This window comes from Mytilus galloprovincialis, chromosome 10 (genome assembly GCF_965363235.1).
Source record: "Mytilus galloprovincialis chromosome 10, xbMytGall1.hap1.1, whole genome shotgun sequence".
In the NCBI taxonomy this organism is placed as follows: Eukaryota; Metazoa; Mollusca; class Bivalvia; order Mytilida; family Mytilidae; genus Mytilus; species Mytilus galloprovincialis.
In genome coordinates, this window is record NC_134847.1 from 8,631,172 (window position 1) to 8,651,527 (window position 20,356).

The window sequence follows — 20,356 nt, forward strand, 5'->3', positions numbered from 1 at the left end:
GATGCAAAAATTGAACAAAACTGTCCTATAAACCATAAACCATCAATGACAGATTTTGTGTAAACATTAATTAGGATCATTTGAATCTAAATTGGCTATTTCATCAGTACTGATGAGAAAAATTGCGTCTGGAGTTAAAAACGCGAGTCGTTTACAAGAGACTTTTTTTATATTCAGTCCGGAGGTGGTATATTATTTGTTGATCGCTATAGTTTTATCGAAGTTTCCAATAATGTGTGGTTGTATATTTATATGCAGAGTGTATCGTGTATTAAGGTTCTTCATGAAATGTTTTTTAGTATAAAATCCAAATGGTAGTTAAATATGTTTAATAAATTGAATAGTTATGATAACTGCAGTTATTGTCAGAGATTGTTATTGCATGACCAGGGTGATTCTGTTTGAACATGCATACTGCAAGATGGTACAATAGATATTTATCAAGCAAAAGATGTTTAAATACTTTTAAGGTATCATATTTTCATAATGTTTGTCTATGGTATGTACTCGGCCAATTTGTTCATATACATTTGGACTGTCTTTTACTCCAAGTTCTTGGTAAGATGATACATTGTCCATTCCTATGTCTTCATACTGGTCTCCACTGAAAAGATAATATTATTCAAGGTTGTGGATATATAACTTTATTAGGTCATGATTTATTGTGGTTATAAATATATCTGTTGTACTGAAAATCAACATGTTTTAAAATGTCAATGAAACAACAAGGCATCAGTAGAAAAAAAGATTTCAAGCACTTTCAAGTACTGCCAAGCGAATATTTCTAATTCGGCATAATATTAACATTGATATATTTGGGTAGGATTGCTTTGGATGATTCCGGTGACAAAAGTAGGCATGTTATACACCATTGTGTAGAAGAAAAAAAAAAGATTTACGATATAACAAATTTTAGTGGGGTTGACAGCCGAGAGATCGACATAAAACGGAATTTCGTGACCGACTGACATTTTTCAAATATGCAACTTAAGGATGTACTTAGGTGAGGTTAGGTAAAAAATTAGAAATTAAGAAATTAAAATTGATACTATAAGCTGGTAGAGCATCAATTAATGATAAAGATAAGCTAAAAATATTGATAGGTCATGGACCTCCTTTTCGAGATATTTGAAATTTAAAATATGTCGGGAAAAGGCTGACTCGGACTTTTACCCTAGATTTGCATTTGTATTATTTGGGAGTCAAAACAAAGAAAGAAAATCAAGAATCTTCTAAAATTTTGGTAAATGACCTTTCATGAGCTATCAAGTCTTATATGAAAAAATAAATGGGTGTTATGGGGCAAAATATTTTACATTGCATTGTATGGAAAAACACCAAGGATTTCGAACATTTGACACAAATTCCAAAACCTCATCTAAGTACATCCTTAAGTACCTTGTGTTGTACTAAGGTTTATTGGAATTTATTTGCTGAGACAAGTATAGACTTTCTACTTACATTTTTGATTCTTCACGTTCATGTTTAGATCCTGCAAAAAACAATGTCGAAAATGATTTTTCTTCTTCCAGAAAATACACCTACGACTCATTTAAATCGATCATAAATCAGAACCAATAACGATAACTGATTTTTTTTTACTTTCATTTTTATTTATTTTAATCTTTAAATAATCGGAAGCCTTGATGTGTCATTTCTCTGATAACGCAAAATTATAGGTAGACGCAAAACATACATAAAAAGTGTTTTCATTTATCGGTTTCATGTTGCTTTACACTTTCGGTTATGAACAAGTAGTGTTTATCATGTTTATAGTTTCGATTTATATACGGTATTGTTGGTTTTTTTTTGGAAATACAGCAACTGATAATCAAATGTTAAAAAGCATGGAGTGATACCAGCAGATGTTTTTATTTTAATTTTATTCACTGCAAGAATAATGAGTTTGCTTGTACTCTAATAAACTCATCGTAGATACCATGCAGGATAAAAAAAAATCTATTTACGCTAGACGAGCGTTTCGTCTACAAAAGACTCATCAGTGAAGCTTGAAAAAAAAATGTTTAAAAGACCAAGCCAAATAATGTAGAAATACGCTATTTTTGGCTGGTTTGTATTGCATGTTTATTTGATGAAATTGATCAAGATCAATAGAGAATGAGCTATTTTTTAAGTCTTTTAACTCATATTGTTGTCTTTTAGATAGTTTACTTTCAAGATGATGATTGCCTTTTGTTCATCGCTCTTTTCACATGTTTTCCGACCAGCGATTCAGGGTTTGGAAACTTGTTTAATGAAACATGTAAAAGACTCAGTGTGGATTAAAGAGTGATTGGTTTGGTTTGTGTGTATACATACTGTCTCATCTTATAGCCCGGCATAACACCAGTCTCCATGTGTTATTATAATATTTTTGGATTGACATTGAATGACAAACTGTCTTCTTTGTGACGTTTGCAATTTCTGACGCTGAATATGCGAAACAAGGAATGTGGTTTTTTTTTTTTATTTGATAGATGCGGTTTTAAAAAAAAAAAATTGTATATGTTTCTTTGTCTTGAGATTGTTACACAGTGATGACTGCTATAATATTATTTTGACTATTTTACCGAATATGTCTGTTTTGTTCACGCATCTTTGTGAAAATAACGGAATTTGATGCGACTGCCATAAAAGTGAGAGGTTAAGTGCTATAAAACCAGGTTCAATCCACCATTTTCTACTTTTTAAAATACCTGTTTTCAGGAATATGACAGTTAAAGTCCATTTGATTGGTGTGTTTTATCTTTTGAGTTTGCCATTTGATTAGGGACTTTCCGTTTTGGATAGGGTTTAGTATTTACTTTTGTCATCACTTTATGAATACTAGAACTAGTATTAAAATGCTAAGACTTACTTGACGGTTTAGGAGTTTTATTTTTTCTGTGTCTCAGGAATAACCAAAATATCAATACAAGGATAAGAACACTACATAGAATACCACCAACTGCAGCTCCCACTACTGTTCCAATTGAATATCCTGTATCTGACAATTGTGCTACAAACATATCACTATATAAGACGTCTTATATGTTGATAAATGTCATAATGCGTAAATATACTTTAAATACATTAGATTCTCGTGTTTGCTAGCTTGTATTATGTTATTAATTTATTTGTCATAAACGACCATATGTATTTTCACATATTGTTACTTAAATCTGGACCTTTGTTCTATCAAAGTGACATTGTGTACTTGCATTGGCGAAACGACAGTTTTCAGACGTGGACCGAAAAGTACCTAACCTCTGTATCACATTGATTCGTCCTCAGTTATTGATGGGTTTCAAAATTATTGACATATTACAAGGTGGGTTTTAAATATCAGTTGTTACCATCCGGGATCTTCATGATCTTTCTAGAAGATAAAACTGCATATTTTTTTAGGAATGAAAATGATTTCGGAAAAATTGAAATTTACTTTAATATTACAAATGACAAAGATAAAACGAAAACATATTATCAAAAATAAAAGGTAAATCTAATCGGTTGTTTCGATCATTTAAATTCATACACCCTATCCTAGGTTATTTTATTGAAAATAAAAACACAGCACACAAATCTTCCACCATAAACGCTATATGCAGGTGTAATAATAATATAAAATAACTACATCTTGTTCATGATTTAACTAGTTAACATTTATGATTCTTGGTTGACATTCTTGCCTGTCAGCTTCTTGGATAAAAATTTAAACTCCTTGTATCATACTATGTTACTTGGATGAGGTCCGGCGTTCCCTTTATTTTATGCGTTAAATTCTGTGCTAACCTTCAAGATTATATCTTTTAAGTTCACGTGCATATTAACGTAAACCTAACTAGTTCAAAATAAATTGTTTGCTTGAAGTGCATTCAGACATCTTCATTAGACAAAAATCAAAATTTCAAAATACATCACACAGTTAGACAACCGTCAAATTCCAGACTTGGTAGAGGCATATTGATTTTATTTATAAAAAGATAAAACTTGAATTTAAACAAACATGTTTACTTACTAAAATTTGCCTTTCAAAAGCTCTTTTTCTAAACTATGCAAATTTTAAATGTCTACTTTTCATTTTATCCCTCCCTAATCTCTTTGTTGATGAGACTTTTTTTACGAGATATGAAATCGGCTGATGCTTACGTTTACTTTTTGATGACGCAAAATAGATTTTCTGTACTTTTTCTCCATTTTGATTAAGTATGTTCGCTGCATACAGCTATAAAAGAAAAATATTTTTATCATCTTTATTTGATCACACAAAGAACTCAACTGGAGTTAAAAATTGAATGCAACAGACTTTTTTCGATTTATCACTCGTCAATAACTTCGCTCATGTCTGCATTACAGCAGGAAGTCACCACTGATGCAAATGACTGCAACTTTTAATACTTTGGATATCAACTTTGATGTTTTTGCTTTGATTAGAGCCTCGGACGCACGAAATTCATCTAAGTCGTAAGTTTTATTACTAGTACTCGGTTGATATCACTTTCCAGTTGAACTATTAGTTTTTCCAGAGAGTAGTATCAGCTCATGATCAGTATTCCGTGAAATCGACTCTACTTCATTTAATTTTTTTTAATAATTCATGTAATTCACAGTTGATTAATTAAGAAATTATAAAGCAACCAAAGTTTCACCTCACTCATGTAAATAGTTGTTTTGTTAACACAGCTGTAAGCGTTTTCATCGATTCGTACATGCAAATCTCTGAATTTTAATCAGTTTGGTTTTGGGATTCATAAAGTAGGTTTATCTATTCGAAGCGTGTCAGACACATTTGATTAATGAATAGTTATTTCCTTTCATCGGGTTTTGTAACAGTAATTACATTTAAACTTAACTATGTTTTTGCCTTGGTTTTAAGTGCAGTTTAATTTTTTAATTGATTTTTGTCCTTGGATTTGTATCTGCATTTTGAAATGGTCGTTTACTCCTTTGGTTGATCTCTTTAGAGTACCTCTTGCTTCGTAAATAAAACCATGAAATTTTGTAAATCATTAATTTTGATTATGCAATCCTAGGTATTGTTCTAATATCAATTGTCTAATTCTGCATTTACATTTCATAGTTTTAAAAGGTAGAACAAAACAAAACTATCTGTCCCCGGCTTAGTATATTTCTAGGATTTTAATTGGTTAACGCACGTCGTTACAAACCCATAGCCCCCGAGTGTTGCTTACCCATATCCCCGGACATTGCTACCCATTACATCGCGGAAATTCACGCGCGTTTTCCTTAGTTCCGATGTTGTTCCTTATGAAATATCGAATTCTGTAGATTATCCATGGTGTCTGTATTATTAGATAAAAGATAATTAATCCACTAACGATTTTATCTTATTATGTCGATTATTTGCACTCATTTTAGTAAATGCATCACTATTTTGCTACATAGTCAAAGAATGGGACTACTGACCTAGATTTGAAAATGACCCACGTTTACGTCACACCGTCTATGATGTGACTCTCACAACTTATAGCGCCAAGTTCGACCCATTTCACTTGCTCTGTCTTTTTTTTTTTTAGATTAAAACGTCTTATATTTGTCTACCTGTAGCGTTCTACCATAGGTAGTACCCTACACCCCGTTCAAAATATGTCAAAATCCAAAGTTTCAATAAAAGATATTTAAGAAATGAAAAAAACGTTACTTTCACGTTAAACTTTGTGGTCGAATTTCTCTAAAAATCGTCAGATTTAGACTAAGACTGGGGATACATTCGTTATCTTCGTTCATATCCATAGATATTGATATTTTAACACCCTTCAGTACCCTGTACATCCTTCGGTTGCGCCTCAGGTGTACTTGGGTACTTCAGGGTTTAAAATATCCATATCTACGAACGTAGATAACTTATAATATCTCTAATACATTTCAAATTGCAAAATTTAATATTTAAACATATCAAACAATTGCTACAGGCATCTTCTTAAGTTAGAAATGGTGGATTAAAATTTAATCCTGGTTTCTATGATGAGTTTATTCATAGTTAGCTGAATTTCTAACATGTATGCTAGTCACATTAAACACGTTCACCTCAACTTTGTAGTATCTATCCGGTGTAATGTAATAAAATTTTTGTAACACCTCAGATTCCGCAGGAATAGTTTCAAATATCGTAACCTGAAAAAAAGACGATATATACTTTCTTATATGTCAACATGTCAACCTACAAATTCAAATAGTCTTGATAATCGTATAAATCAATAATCAAGCATTTGTTGTCTAAATTGAACTTAATTGTTATAAGTAACACAACAAATGAAAATTGTTTAATAATATCATATAGCCCTTCATGGAGGATGTGTTATCAACAAAGTTATTTTTTTTGTATTCTTGTTGCTTCCAGGTATCTATGATGAAATCATTTACTTGTTAGTTTTATGTGTAGTATTTTGTGTTTGGTTTAAATCTTTTGATCTTTTCTTTGTTTCCTTGTCCTTGTATTGAGTGTGTTACGCTTAAACATAAACTTTAATTTCCCCCTTCACTATCTTCTTTACAGTAACAATATTTCGTACCTAAATATGATTTGGAAAATTGACCTTTGCAAGATTTGACGGTCATTCACATTTTATTTGAATGTTTGGAAACACTTTTGTCATTTTAGTTCCAAATTGTTTGATCGTGGTTCTATTAATAACAGGTATTCAGGAAACATTAACCGTACAGATGATTTCATTTAAAATATATAATTAGAGTATTGTGATTTTTGACGTTAATGTCAGGCCAGTTATTTATAAGCTTAACTTTAAAATATGTTCACATACCCCACTGATGTTATGTTTAATTATATACTCTTTTATGATACTGTTTCTTTCTCTCAATAAAGGTATAGCCCATGTTACTTGCATTGTCGTGAACACATTCGATGGTGTCATTATCTCAAAATTTGTTACTTTTCCTGGAGCTGAAAAATATTTTTCACTCTTTTACCTACTATGTTTTTTGTGAATATAATGGTATTATGTGTCATTTTTATATCAATGAGAGGTTAATACGTCAGTGTTGAAACCAGGTTGAATCCACCAGTTTTAACATATGGAAATGCATGTACTGGACAGACACATCAATGAAAAAGATAATGGTGCTTTGAAAAACCAAAAATGAATATGTGCGATTCAGAAATTCAGTGCCCTATTCTTTTTTTGTAGTGGTGATTCGTATCATTCATATACTCTGCTTTTTGGGGTCTGTTTTGCTAATACAAGTGTCTTTTGTAATCTAATCAAAATTTTAAGCCCCGCCTCTCAAGGAGTAAATTATAATATCAAATTGTACTTTATTTGACAAACTAGTAGAAGAGACTTGTATCCTTAAAGCGTACCATTATCAGTTTGTCAATTTGCGATATTATCATAACAGCTATGTGGCTCCCTTTCCGTGGATGTTTTCATTTTGTTAGGGTGGTTTAAAATACTTCATTTGAATTATTAAAGTCTTCAACATGTTCAAGTTTTACAATGTCAAATTCTTTCAAAAAGGGGCATCATAGTAAGTCTATTTAGAGAGACCCCGAATGAATCATGGCTTCATACATTTATATATCAGGTCATTTGGTATAAAGGATAACAAAAATCAGGACATTGTTAAGACGACCAGGGCTATACTGGTCAAGGGGTGTGTCTTCGTTTTTATCAGAGATACTTTTATAACCAGCACTTTTCTCTTCTTTTCTGTTAATGACGCAATGGTGTCAGATCTTGGGTCAAGAATGGCATTATTAGTGTGAAAAGCAACACTCTTTGTGTGTCCTTGGGTTATGGGTAGCAACGTCCTTCTCTACGGGTATTAATTATTCAGAGCTTCTGATTTTGTTTCATAGCGTGCGTTAACCAATAAAAGCTCTAGAAATATAGTAAGCCGGGGTAAGAAGGGTAATCTACCTTTACTTTTAAACTTCAAGGGACTATTTTTCGACCTTTATAAATATTTGGTGGTCTTAGATATATGTTACAGTCGTGAGATTGACGCATCATAAAGTTGATAAACTTCTTTTATTGAATTCAACAACTATGTATATTTTGTGTACGTTTTTAAAAGATAAAAATTGGATGAAAAGATAAAAAAAAAACTCTTACGAGCTTGGTTTGTCTTTATAACTGTAGTCATCAGTGATGTAGCGGCACCTTTGATTGTACTTGCTGTTACAGTAAATGTAAAGTCCCAGTACTCCTCTAGTCCAGTGAAATCAACAGTCTCAGTATCATATCCTTTAAAATAAACAAAACATTAAGAAATCAAACACTTTTCGTAATATAATCATGTATGTCATGGATGGGTATGGATTTCATGATTTATCTATGAGAACCTTTATTTCTAAAAAAAATATTGATTTGTCATATTACTGGTATACTCACAGTTGTGAACAGGGATACCCATTAAGGGATGAATTATGCATACATCTGTTCGAAAAAAAACAATGATATAAAAACTCAGAGAAAAATTGATAACATTTAATGCAGTTGAATGGGGAATAAAAGAATACGACATGATGAAGTGGGTTTCTTTTCATATTTCAAATGTACAAACTAGTTATCATATTTTAGTAAAGTCTTATATATCCTTAAGATTGATTCATAAATTAATTCATTGTATACTTCATATTGCAATACATAAGTACCAACCATTCACTGTGATGTCTTTTACATATGTATATGTTCCTCCCAAAACCTCATACGCTTTTACCCTATACGTTGTGTTGCCCGGTTTCACAGTTGGTTTGGTCCATCGCACCTTTATGACTGTTGCACTTTGCACTGTAGTTATTACACTGCTTGGTATTTCAGGCACTAAAACATTTACATGAAAATGAAGAAAAACTAGGTTACCATATTACAAGAAACTTATCCAGAAAGTTACCTTTATTAGTTTTGATTGATTGATTGATCGATTGTTGATGCTATACACCCCTATAAGTACTTATGAATGTATCGTGGCGGATTGTTTTTATTGGTGACAGAAGCTGTAATTTGGCTCTTACCTTTTTCGTGAACAGACATAATGATTTTTTTCAGATTATTTGTTTTATTCTGCCGCCAAATGTCTTGCGTTTAATGTTTGTTTCGCGAAAGACATACCTACTTTGCATATATTATGAAACAGACATCGTACTTCATACAGCCCCGTATTATCACTTATGTGTTGACATGAAACATCGTTGATATCATCATAGTCATGAATTAATTGTTTATAAAACTTTGATTTTTTGAAATTCTACAGCTGCTTCAGATATAGATTACCTTAGCTGTATTTGGCAAAACTTATAAGAATTTTTGGTCCTCAATGATTTTCATCTTCGAACATAATTTGGCTTTTAACATATTTTAGATTCGATTGTCACTAATGTGTCCTTTGAAACCCAAATGCGCGTCTGACGAAAATATAAAAATTCAATCCTGGTATATATGATGAGTTTATTTACAACCAAAGAGTCGATGCCACTGCTGATTGAGTTTTTATTCCCCGAAAGTATCGCCAGCTCAGTAGTCAGTACATTTGTGTTGACATGAATTATCATTAATATGGTCATAAATATTAAGGAACTGTTAACAAAACGTTTTGAAATACTTTCTACCTGAGGAATGGATAACCTTAGCTGTATTTCGCAAACATTTTAGGAAGTTTAGGTCCTGAATGCTTCTCAACTGCATACTTTATTGGCATGTTGACATTATGTTATTGTCTTTTTACACGACACGCGCGTCTAGCAAACATATAAAATTGCAATCCTGGTTTCTATGATGGGTTACTTTACAAGAATAGTGTTCTTTATAAGAGCTTTCTCCCCTGTAAAAAGATATCGACACAATTTACTGTACTCCAAGGAGAATTCAAAACGGAAAGTCCCGAATCAAATGGCAAAATAAAATGACAATACATATTAGTCGAATAGACAGCAGCTGTCATATTCCTTACTGGGTATTTATAAATGTAGAAAATTGTGTACTGAACCTGTTTTTTTTGCGCTAAACCTCTCGTTTATATATATATACGACAGTCGCATAAAATATCATAGGAGCAATGTTTTTTCAATATCAAAAAAGTATCGCTAGTAGCACGATTTTAGTCTGAAATGGTCATTTTGGTCTGATCATATCTTAGTTGACTGGATTTACCACTAGAGAAAAACGTCGAGACTTTTTAGACCGTTAAGACTCCGTTACGATCGATAGTCTCATCAGGTAAATCAGACCGTTAAGGCATGTCAAGATTAACCAGACTGGATCTCCTAGCGAGCTGTTAAGATCCGTTACGACGGTGTCAGACCAAAACAGACCATGGATACAAAATTACGTTAAGAGGCTGTCAGACCGTGTTCAGTCGTGTTCCGATTTTATTTATTTGGACACAAAACATGCAAAACGGGTAAAACTTTCCCAGTGTTTATCAGGGGTTGCTCCCCTTTTAAGAATAAAATTAAAATTAAAAAGAAGACGGTTTATGTTAACTGAAAGTCTACCATGTCCACTTAATTAAATAAAGAAAATAATCAATTCTAATTCATACCTCTTCCTATTTAATTATTCAACATTTTCTATATTAAAAAACATAAGTGTTTCAAATTCATACTGCTGCGCAAACCGCGACGAATTGAGTTTAAAATCAACCGATTGCCCAAATAATATTTCTTCATTGAATATAAACATAAAAACTTTTTATTTTAAAATGGTTTACAAGTGATTGTATATAAATATTTATGCAATTATAGACTAGTGCCGTGGTGCAAAATTTCTCAACTTGACGTTACAGATAATTTTCATACCCTGAAAAATTACGGATGTCGGGATTAACACTTGAAAACATAATCTAAATATGTTTAATTAAATTGTTGATGTTACTTTTTTTTAATATTGTAAATAATATGCATTATCATTTAACTTTTCATGTTTTGTATATAAATTCCATTTAAGTTATTGTAAACTTGAGACAAGGAAAAACTATAACAGTACTATTTATGTCTTTTGTCGTTTTCTGTTTATTGTCATAGCATTGTCCGTATGAATGTCTTTTGTCGTTTTCTGTTTATTGTCATAGCATTCATTGTCCGTTCATTTTTGCCAGACTTGTGCGTTTGATTTTCCATATTTGTTTTTATTGTGTCTATAATCCAAAAGCCATTTATAACTTTCTTACATACCAGATTTAGAAGCATTCGTTAAAAAATAAAGGTTTAATATTATTGCAAAAGTCTGTGAATTATTGAAAATAGGACGTTCCGGAAAACACAAGTCGCTATATTAAATGCTTGTAAATCTCTGTTACATGTGGTGCGCTTCTATTTAAATACCTTTCTGTTAAATAAGAAATTTAATAACAGTTATTGAAATCCGGCTGAAAAAAAGGGAAAACGAATAGTGACTATGTAACTTATTTTTCAAATATCGAATACACAAATAAATCTCTAACCATCCACGCTTGCAATTTGTTTTTACTGACAGGTGTCTGCTGGCACTCGATTGGATATCAGTTTTATGTAGGCGTAACAATTCATCCCATTTATCCAATCAGCTGTCTTGTGTGCGATCCCATACGGTTCACATAGTCTAGTTTTTTATAATGATAGCGATAAAAATTATTCGTGCAGAATATACATACACTATAAAACAAAAATATCCTGTCCAAAAATGACTTACGAGACACCATATTAACCAAATAACTATGTAAAAACTAAGACAGCATACATATAAAATATTATCATTCATAACAATTACTATTTAAAAGGGAAATATTATACCATTAGTATCATGGTCCCAGCATTTTAACAATTTATCAGGACGTTGTTGCAATGGTGTGACAGGGACTTTACGGTGCGTCTAACAATAACCTAGACCGCCTCGGTGCACTATAAGCTCTCGAAACTGCACTAAGATCAAGATGGAACACTATAGCGAACTTTCTATACTATTGAAATGTCCATGTGTGGAAAAGAGATCTTACTATACACTGTACGGACATTTAGACTTATTCACTAGCTGTGATATACAGTAAAAGATTTAGCAAGGATAGCAAGATACAAAAATTACGATATTAATAACGCTAAAAATTTAAAGGAAAGTGTACGCTATGTCGCCCGGAATCCGACACTGACCTAGCAAATTACGACATAATTAAACCATTAGCAACTTTGTAAAAAAATATATAGAAACAATGTCTTTTTTTTTCCTTAAACTGGGAATATTATGATAATCAGATAAAGGTAATTTCTGTCAAAAAACGTATGTTACGAAATAATTGAAATCGGATTTAGATTAGATTTGTGATCGTTGGAATTTAAATAATCTATCTCTTTATAACTACCTTTTTTAATCATACGGAACACATACTATAGGAGATGTGGGATATATTTCAATTTGACAGCAACCAAACGACAAAAAATCATAAATGAATCAAGAGCGCATGTTTAGTCTTCAACAAGAAACAGGTGTTTAAACAAAAGGTCAAGGTCTGAATCGTCATAAGTTTGTATAAAATTTGTAAATAAAATAAATAAAAAACAATTATATGAATGAGTCTTAACAACTAAATATTCATTATTTACACAAGTTCGAATGATCTAAATAATCTACATTTTTTATCGTTAGAGACACGTTTGTAAAGCTCATTTTCTGTTCTCTTAAAAAATTTGACTTCTCTTTTTTCATTTATTACCTACAAAAATTGCTCAACCTTTCATTCTGACAGCGTGAAAGACCAAAACCAAGGTAACACACTATTATAAGTCATGGTATTCGAAAGCAGGAGATAAGTACTCTATCAGACAAAACTGCAATCACGTTTACCAAATACTTAACCAACGCACCACAAACTAATGCCTGCACCAAGTTAACGTATAATTGTGATATGAAGAGATGGCAGATACCCACAGCCAACTTGGAACCACCACCAGACAGAAGGACAAGTAAGCATTTAGAGGGCTGGCACCCCATATGGAATTTACTGACCCCATATATACCGTATTAGGTCACTAGTACACTATGTAACTAATAATATTCAGTATGTTGATGAAGCATATATCCTCTAACTTGGAAACTAAATGAACAGTGAACATTCATATGTGTATATCAGTGCCTTGTACTTGTATGATATTTGTCTTTATTTATTCATTAAAATATGAATCTCTAATAAGACCTTATTTACAAAATATAACACATGAGTAGAAAATAAACTTTCAGAAAAAGAAGAGTAACTATAAAAAGTGCGACCCCAAAAAATATCTTTCCTTTAAAAAGTATTTCATGGTAGAATTTGACATCAAAATGGGTCAAAATAACAAATATCAACTAATTGCAATACTAACAAAACTTAACTTAATTACATTGTTTACAGAAGCTCCCATTTCGCCTTAGTTAATTCTTGCACCTGAAAATTTGTACTAAGGCAAACTGGGATTAATTATATATATATATTTTGACAGCTAAGGCGAAATGAGAATAAGCCGTTCACACAGTGTTTTCACAAACCGGTAATTTCTTCGCCCAGGGATATGAATTTGACATTAAAAGTCCCTCAATAGCTTATAGCTTTACAATACCCGGCCGTGTCATTTCCGTATATTGTAGATGGAACGTGTAATATACACAATGAATTTCATACAGCAGACATACCAATACAGGTGAATTTTACCTTTTTGGAGGACTCCGAAGAGGTGGTGCATTGCATGTGCGCTAAGTTTGAAAAAAAATCAAATCTTTTATTTGGGGTACGTCTGAATACCGCTAATGACCTCCTGAGTGCACTTAGGACATACAATGTGCACTCAGGATCCTTCATATTCATCGTATTTGCACACAGGATGGATGCATATATTCGTTACACGCTGCTTATCTAAGAGTTAAATTTTGGTAGAATTTGAAATCGAACTTAGATAGATTTGTTAATTCTTATGAAAAAATGACACCAATTACTGAGCCGTTTATTATCCAACCAAGCAGGAAAGTGTCTGAATCAACATAATTGATCGGATTATCTTATTTTTGTTTATGAATTGTGTTGTTAGTACACAATTATCCCCCTTCAATTTTCGTTGTCAATTTTCGTTCACAAATATAGTTCCCTTTAATTTCAGTATATTTTTTCTTAATTTTTTTTTTTTTTTTGCCTTTACTTGGATTTTTTCCCATTTTTTTTGCTATAATGTGAATGTAAGGTCATCTAAGAGAATTTCTGTAAAATTTCTTTTTGATATTTTAAGCAGAAATGAGTGATTTGGTTAGGTAAACATAGATGGGATTTCCCCTTTTCGGAAGCTCTCTGGCTTAACCCATATTGGTGTCCTTGTGTTTAGAATTAGAATTTAGAATATTTAGAATTTAACCTTAATAAGACAGATCAGTATCTAAAAAAGAATACTTTAAGGAACGAATGAACTTTATTACCTTAGAACTACATTTCATAGTAACAGAGAAAATATATATTTACAATAATTAATACCATGCACATTGGTTGAAAAAAAAACTTGATTTAACTTGCATGTAGCTTGCAGGACCGATTTACCTGTAACATTTGTAGAAATTTAGATTATTTTTATGTAAGATGACCGATAGTGCTGTCTCAATTCAGAGTTTGAACTTTAAAAAACATGATTAAGTGTGTATTAATATAGTACAGTATAGTATAGAATGTGAAAGCGATTCCTTTGATATAAAATTTGCAGCAATATTCCAGTATAAAATGTTTGTCTATCTGTAGCTACATCCAACACTTAATATGTCATGATATAATGATATTCGTCACAGGTCTCTTGAGCCGCAGAAATGACAAAGTCTGTCTTGAAAGGGGTTAGTTACTATAACTTTATCTCTTTTCATGCTTTTGTAGAGTTGTCTCATTGGCAATCAATACCACATCTCGATCTTTTTTTATTTTTTGTATATATATAAATTTAGACTACAATGACCCCCCCCCCCCCCCCACCATTTTTCTTGAAACTCCTCGTAGATTTATAATAGATAGCTTACATATAACATATGTTTTGATAGCTAATAATAAAGATCTTATTTTAGTTTAAAAACTTTACGAATGCTCAGCAAAGACTAAGCGTGTTGCATTCGAAGTGATCAGACTACCGTTAGGCCATTTCAACTCAAAATATATAAAATATCGTTGCATCGGTAAAACTGAGAATCATTTTTGACAAAACTATTAGAATTTAAGACTGCTCTGCTTTTACAATAACTGTTTACTTGTTATCATTTCAATGAATATCGAGTAATATTTGTCGATGGACGGTTGTTGAGTTAATGCACGGTATTGTGATTTTCTTCACAATTGAATTTATAGAACCTTTTGTTAAGATTCATTGTCATGTGTATCAAATTAAAATAGCTTTCTATTACCAGTTCTTTGGCGTTGCAACACCACTGCATGGTCATCCAATCAAAAAAGGAAAGTTATAATATTTATTTAATTCGTAAGCAATACAACTTACAGAAAATAATAATTACAAATATTCAATTACATCAGTGAAATATATTTACATTTAAACAATTAGTCAAATAATCATATAAGTAAGTATACCATTATAACAGTACAGCAGAATATGATCAAATGGATTTTTAGCATTAATGAATGCATTTAATTTCGTGCCTTCTCAGTCAGAAATAAAAACTTCCCTTTAATTGGTAAGTTCCTTTACATTATGAACAGATACTGGTGAGAACCCAACCACTTTAAAAGGGGGGTCCCAACCGAGCACAAAAAGAGGGGCGAGTTCCAACTGTATATATATATGCCCCCATTCAAATGCATTGATCGTCTAAAAAGTTTAAGATTCGACGGTTTTCTCCAACAATATGGTTTGATATATTTCTTTCGAAGTTCATTATACTTTTCACATTCTAAAATAAAATGATATTCATCTTCAATTACTTGTTTATCACACCATATTACAAAATCACGGATATCTCTCAATATTATGAAATCGACAAGTTTCTATATTCAAACAGTGAACAGACTGATTTATGCGGTATTTACAAATAAATGGTTTTATAAATATAATTTACAGCATGATCTAAATAAAATTGTTGGGGTCAAATACATCTATGCAACATACATTTAGGCGAGTCTTCAAAAAATTAGTTTAATCTATCTTTGAATTCAATTAAAAACAAGTTAACATTCTTTTAAACCCTAATGTAACCGTATTTTAAAGAGTTGTCATCCGTATCAATAAATTGTTTATCAAAATTGAAGTGCATGAGTATTATTAACGTCTGGGATGAGTGTGAGAATTCTCTGTTGATGGGAATAAACAAAATTTAGCTGAATTTGTATTATTTAAATTAATGAAAAGGAAAGCTAGTGTGTGTTTAAAATGATATTGGTGGAATGGATTTATAGCATGAAAAATGTGTGTAACCGATTTTAGGTTGACTTGGACTGCGAATTTGAAAATAATATATTTGTAAAATCACATTCTATAAGATGACATATTTTGTAAGTACGTTAACCTTTTATTCTAATTAAAGTATCTTTGAAATGCATTTTATAGCTGACTATGCGGTATGTGCTTTGCTCATTGTTGACGGCCGTACGGTGACATATAGTTGTTAATGTCTGTGTAATTTTGGTCTCTTGTGGACAGTTGTCTCATTCGCAATCATACCACATCTTCTCTTGTATATTTATATAGCGATTACTTACAACTGTCATGTGTACATGTTCCAGGCTCGTGCCGCTAAAAGAGGTCCCTTTTCAAGTTTGAAAATAGGTGAATAGGTCGGGAAAACTATCAGAAATATATATGATAAAAAAAATCAGTAAAGTTCCCACTACTTTTTTAGTAAACTTTCTTGCTTTTCCCGAGTGTGTTTTTGTGATTTATGCAATTTTATTCATGAACTAACTAGCATAGAGAATAACATGTACTTTAAATGTATAAAATACATTTTTTCTACAATGATATATAATGAGGAATGGAAATTAAAAGCCTAATTCAAAAACATAAGAAGGATTTTTTTATTTGTATCTTTAAATATCCTCGAAAATCACTGCGTTTGAAAGCTTCTTTTAATATAATTTACACGTATATCGAAATGTGTTCATACCAATTGTCCCGCTTAATACCGAACCCGCGTAACCTTAAAAATTAAAACTTTACACAATCAAAACATTACAATTTTGTTTATTACAGATATTTTATCATATAAACGGTTGAATGCACAATATCCCCACCAAGAGAACCGTCTACTGTTAGAGGTGGGACGACAGCCTTGATGTCGTGTGCAAAAATAATAATCACTTGGTACGGTTTCAGCTTGCGTATTGTAATTGTAAACAGTATAGATCGATTCGTGTTTTAAAATCAAACAAACGCTACTGCTTGCACTGAAGATCAAAAAATTACTTTTATATATATATATATATATATATACAAAAAAAGTTTCTTTTCAAGCGGTGTACAGAATTATATATTAAAAATTAAATACACAAAAAGAGTTTTAAATGCTGCTTTTAAAACTCTTTTTGTGTATTTAATTTTTAATATATATATATATATATATATATATATATATATATATATATATATATATATATATATATATATATATATATATATAACCAATGTATTTGTTACATGTTATTGGTAATAAATTGTATATTTTGAAGATCATATTCCGTAATGTTATGCTCTGAATTCTTTTCGATGTCTATAAAGCAAATAAAATCTAATTTCAATAATATATTGGCAAAAAAAGATAAAGGATTTAAATGAAAGTAATAAAATTCTCCTATACAAAAATATTAAGATTAACTTGAAACAATAATTACCTAAAACATATCCATTCTGCCTCCAGAAAACTATTAACAAAATTCATCATTAGCGAACACACTCTTTTAATAGAAAAGGTCAGACATCTTAAGATTCCTAGATATCAGAGATATTGCAAATTCTGTAATGAGATTGAGGACGAAAAACACTTCTTTCTGAAATGCTCTAAATATAACTTTTATAAAAAAAAATTTTTTGACTCAACGAAAATCAATTCGGAGAGGAAAAGCACTGTTAAAGATGACATGCTTAAACTTACAATATCTATACTAAACCCCACATCTCACAGTCAAATTAAAAATACAGCTTCCTTAATAAGAGTCATTAGAACTGAGGACGGGAGACCCAAAACAATAATTTGAACTGCTACATCTGTATTTTAATATTGTATACATGTTATGTTTGTCAGAGGTTAGTTTTTTTTATTGATATAACAATAAAAGTATTTGATTATAAAAATACAAGGCAAACGTTTTGTTAATAGTTCGTTAGAAATCATTGAAATATATAACAATTTTCAAAGAATATTGTTCATACACACAAAAGTCATTATAATAAAATTGAGAATGGGAATGGGGAATGTGTCAAAGAGACAACAACCCGATCATAGAGAAGACAACAGCAGAAGGTCACCAAAAGGTCTTCAATGCACCGAAAAATAATGTCTGCATCCGTTGCTGCATATATATTCTTACGACGCTAAAAACGACGATTTTCCAGTAAAAATTTCAAATATATTTGTCAAATATGTGAGAAAATACTTTATTTGGATAATTTTGATTTAACTCCAGATAAAATAAACACTTGATCATGATCAAGCATCTGAACAATCTTCTTTGAAAATAAGTTTTATTTATGCATAGGTCGACTTCGTTCTCTACTTCTAATTTTTGAGTGAAGAATGAGTACAATACAACTGATTTTGTGTCAAATACAGTTGAACAAATTGAAGTTTTTAACGACCTTGACTGGCTATACAGATACAGCCCTTGTACGGTCGGCCCTGGCTTGCGCCTTATTGGGCATTAAATAATTTATTTTTTACCATGTGGTAATTAACATAATTTGGAATGAAAAAAAAAATAATAAAAGTTTACTGAAAGAGCAAAAATTTTAATAAATAAATGAATAAAAAATGGATAAATAAGTAAATAAGTAAATAAATTAAAATTTAAATACAGTTGGGTACGAAATAATAGCTTAAACCCTTTCAAACTATTCTAGTAATCTCTCCATACCGTATGCGTAGGTTATGATTAGCACTCGGGGAAAAACAGTCAAATGTAGGGATAATTATGACAAGTACGTGTATTCCCGACAAACACTGACAATTACCAAATTCGTTTATTACGTTAACATGAATGCATTTTGTATAACCATTAAATCTGCATATATATATATATATATATAACTGTATACATCACCCATGCAGGAACATAAATATAAATAGTTAGATATACTGCTACCAGATTTACCTTTTATATTTATTCACACGTGTGTGGTGAGGTTGATTTATTTTGAATTACTAAATACTAGATAAAAAAAAAATAACGAATACATGATACATAATTGTAGATAATCCAAACGGGCTGTATGACATTATAAGTAATAACACGGGCAATGCTTGTGAGAATTGTGTGATAGTGGTTAGTTCGTATAATAAGTCAACGTTCGGTATAGTCAGGGACTGTTTTACACCAGGAACGGTGAAATCGAAGACATCCAAAACCTTTGATTTTAAAAACATGGAACTATTTTATTGCCAATTAGCCAATTATTGTACAACTTAATAATATCTTTGACTCATTGGCATTCATACCATAATGCACATCTTCTTCAGTGACAGATCCAGAAATTTTCATAAGTGGGGGCCGACGGACTGACCTAAGAGGGGGTTCGCTCCAGTCACGCTTCAGTGATTCCCTATTTAAACAACCAAATTTTTTCCCAAAAAGGGAGGCCCGGACCCCCTGCCCCCCTAAATCCACCTAGGTTCTTATATCTATCTTTACGATTACGTCGCTTCTATATATCATTTTCCATATTTAGCAAACGACAGTGTGAATATTTTGTGTATAAGTCACAAATGATTCGATGACATACTTATCAGCCTTCGGTAGTTGTTAGTGTATAACATGTATAATGCAGGCTTTAATCTTTCAAATATCTTCCTTTATATGTCATGCATCAAATAATAAGTAGTATTATACATGTGAAAATTAAGGTGATAAAATCTAAGGTATAAAGTAGTGATTAAGACCAACGAGTCCGTTGTGTATATACCGCAACGGATTTCTTAGTGCACTAAGAAGAAAGTTTTAGCTCCAATGACTTTCACTAAAACGACGTTTTAAGTCCCCAGAGAAAATGGATATAAGAGAATATAATTATTAGTATATTACTCATATCTATGGTATCAATAGATATAGTAATTGTGAAGTTAAATAACTTTTTAATCAGCGTGTGCCACTCGGCACGTGACCAAGACCTTAATGCAAATTCTCAATTATCACAATAAAAAGGGTGAAACAGCTTGTATGATTGGAACTTTCAAACTAAATGGTAGACCCAACCCCCAACATAGCAGGGTTC

General features: G+C 31.4%; 2 protein-coding genes across 2 annotated transcripts in view; one reads left to right on the forward strand and one right to left on the reverse strand.

Moving 5' to 3' along the window:
• The window catches only part of LOC143048860 (uncharacterized), a 107,955-nt gene that overhangs the window by 67,946 nt on the left and 19,653 nt on the right, over window positions 1-20,356 (forward strand). The window lies entirely within an intron of this gene.
• Window positions 466-8,993, reverse strand: LOC143048774 (uncharacterized). Its single transcript, XM_076222648.1, has 9 exons — window positions 8,975-8,993; window positions 8,619-8,783; window positions 8,073-8,204; window positions 6,762-6,901; window positions 6,028-6,114; window positions 4,129-4,204; window positions 2,858-2,998; window positions 1,462-1,492; window positions 466-604 (listed from the first exon to the last, which is right to left on the reverse strand). Exons 1-9 carry the CDS (start codon window positions 8,991-8,993, stop codon window positions 466-468), a joined length of 930 nt encoding a protein of 309 aa, XP_076078763.1.

Bases quoted from the DNA above. Each gene is read 5' to 3' on its own strand.
- LOC143048774 (XM_076222648.1), bottom strand. The intron at 2,999-4,128 runs GTAAGCATCAGC...ATATGTTTGTAG, and splicing joins TGCGTCATCAAAAAGTAAAC to CACAATTGTCAGATACAGGA. The intron at 1,493-2,857 runs GTAAGTCTTAGC...TGTTTTTTGCAG, and splicing joins TAAAACTCCTAAACCGTCAA to GATCTAAACATGAACGTGAA.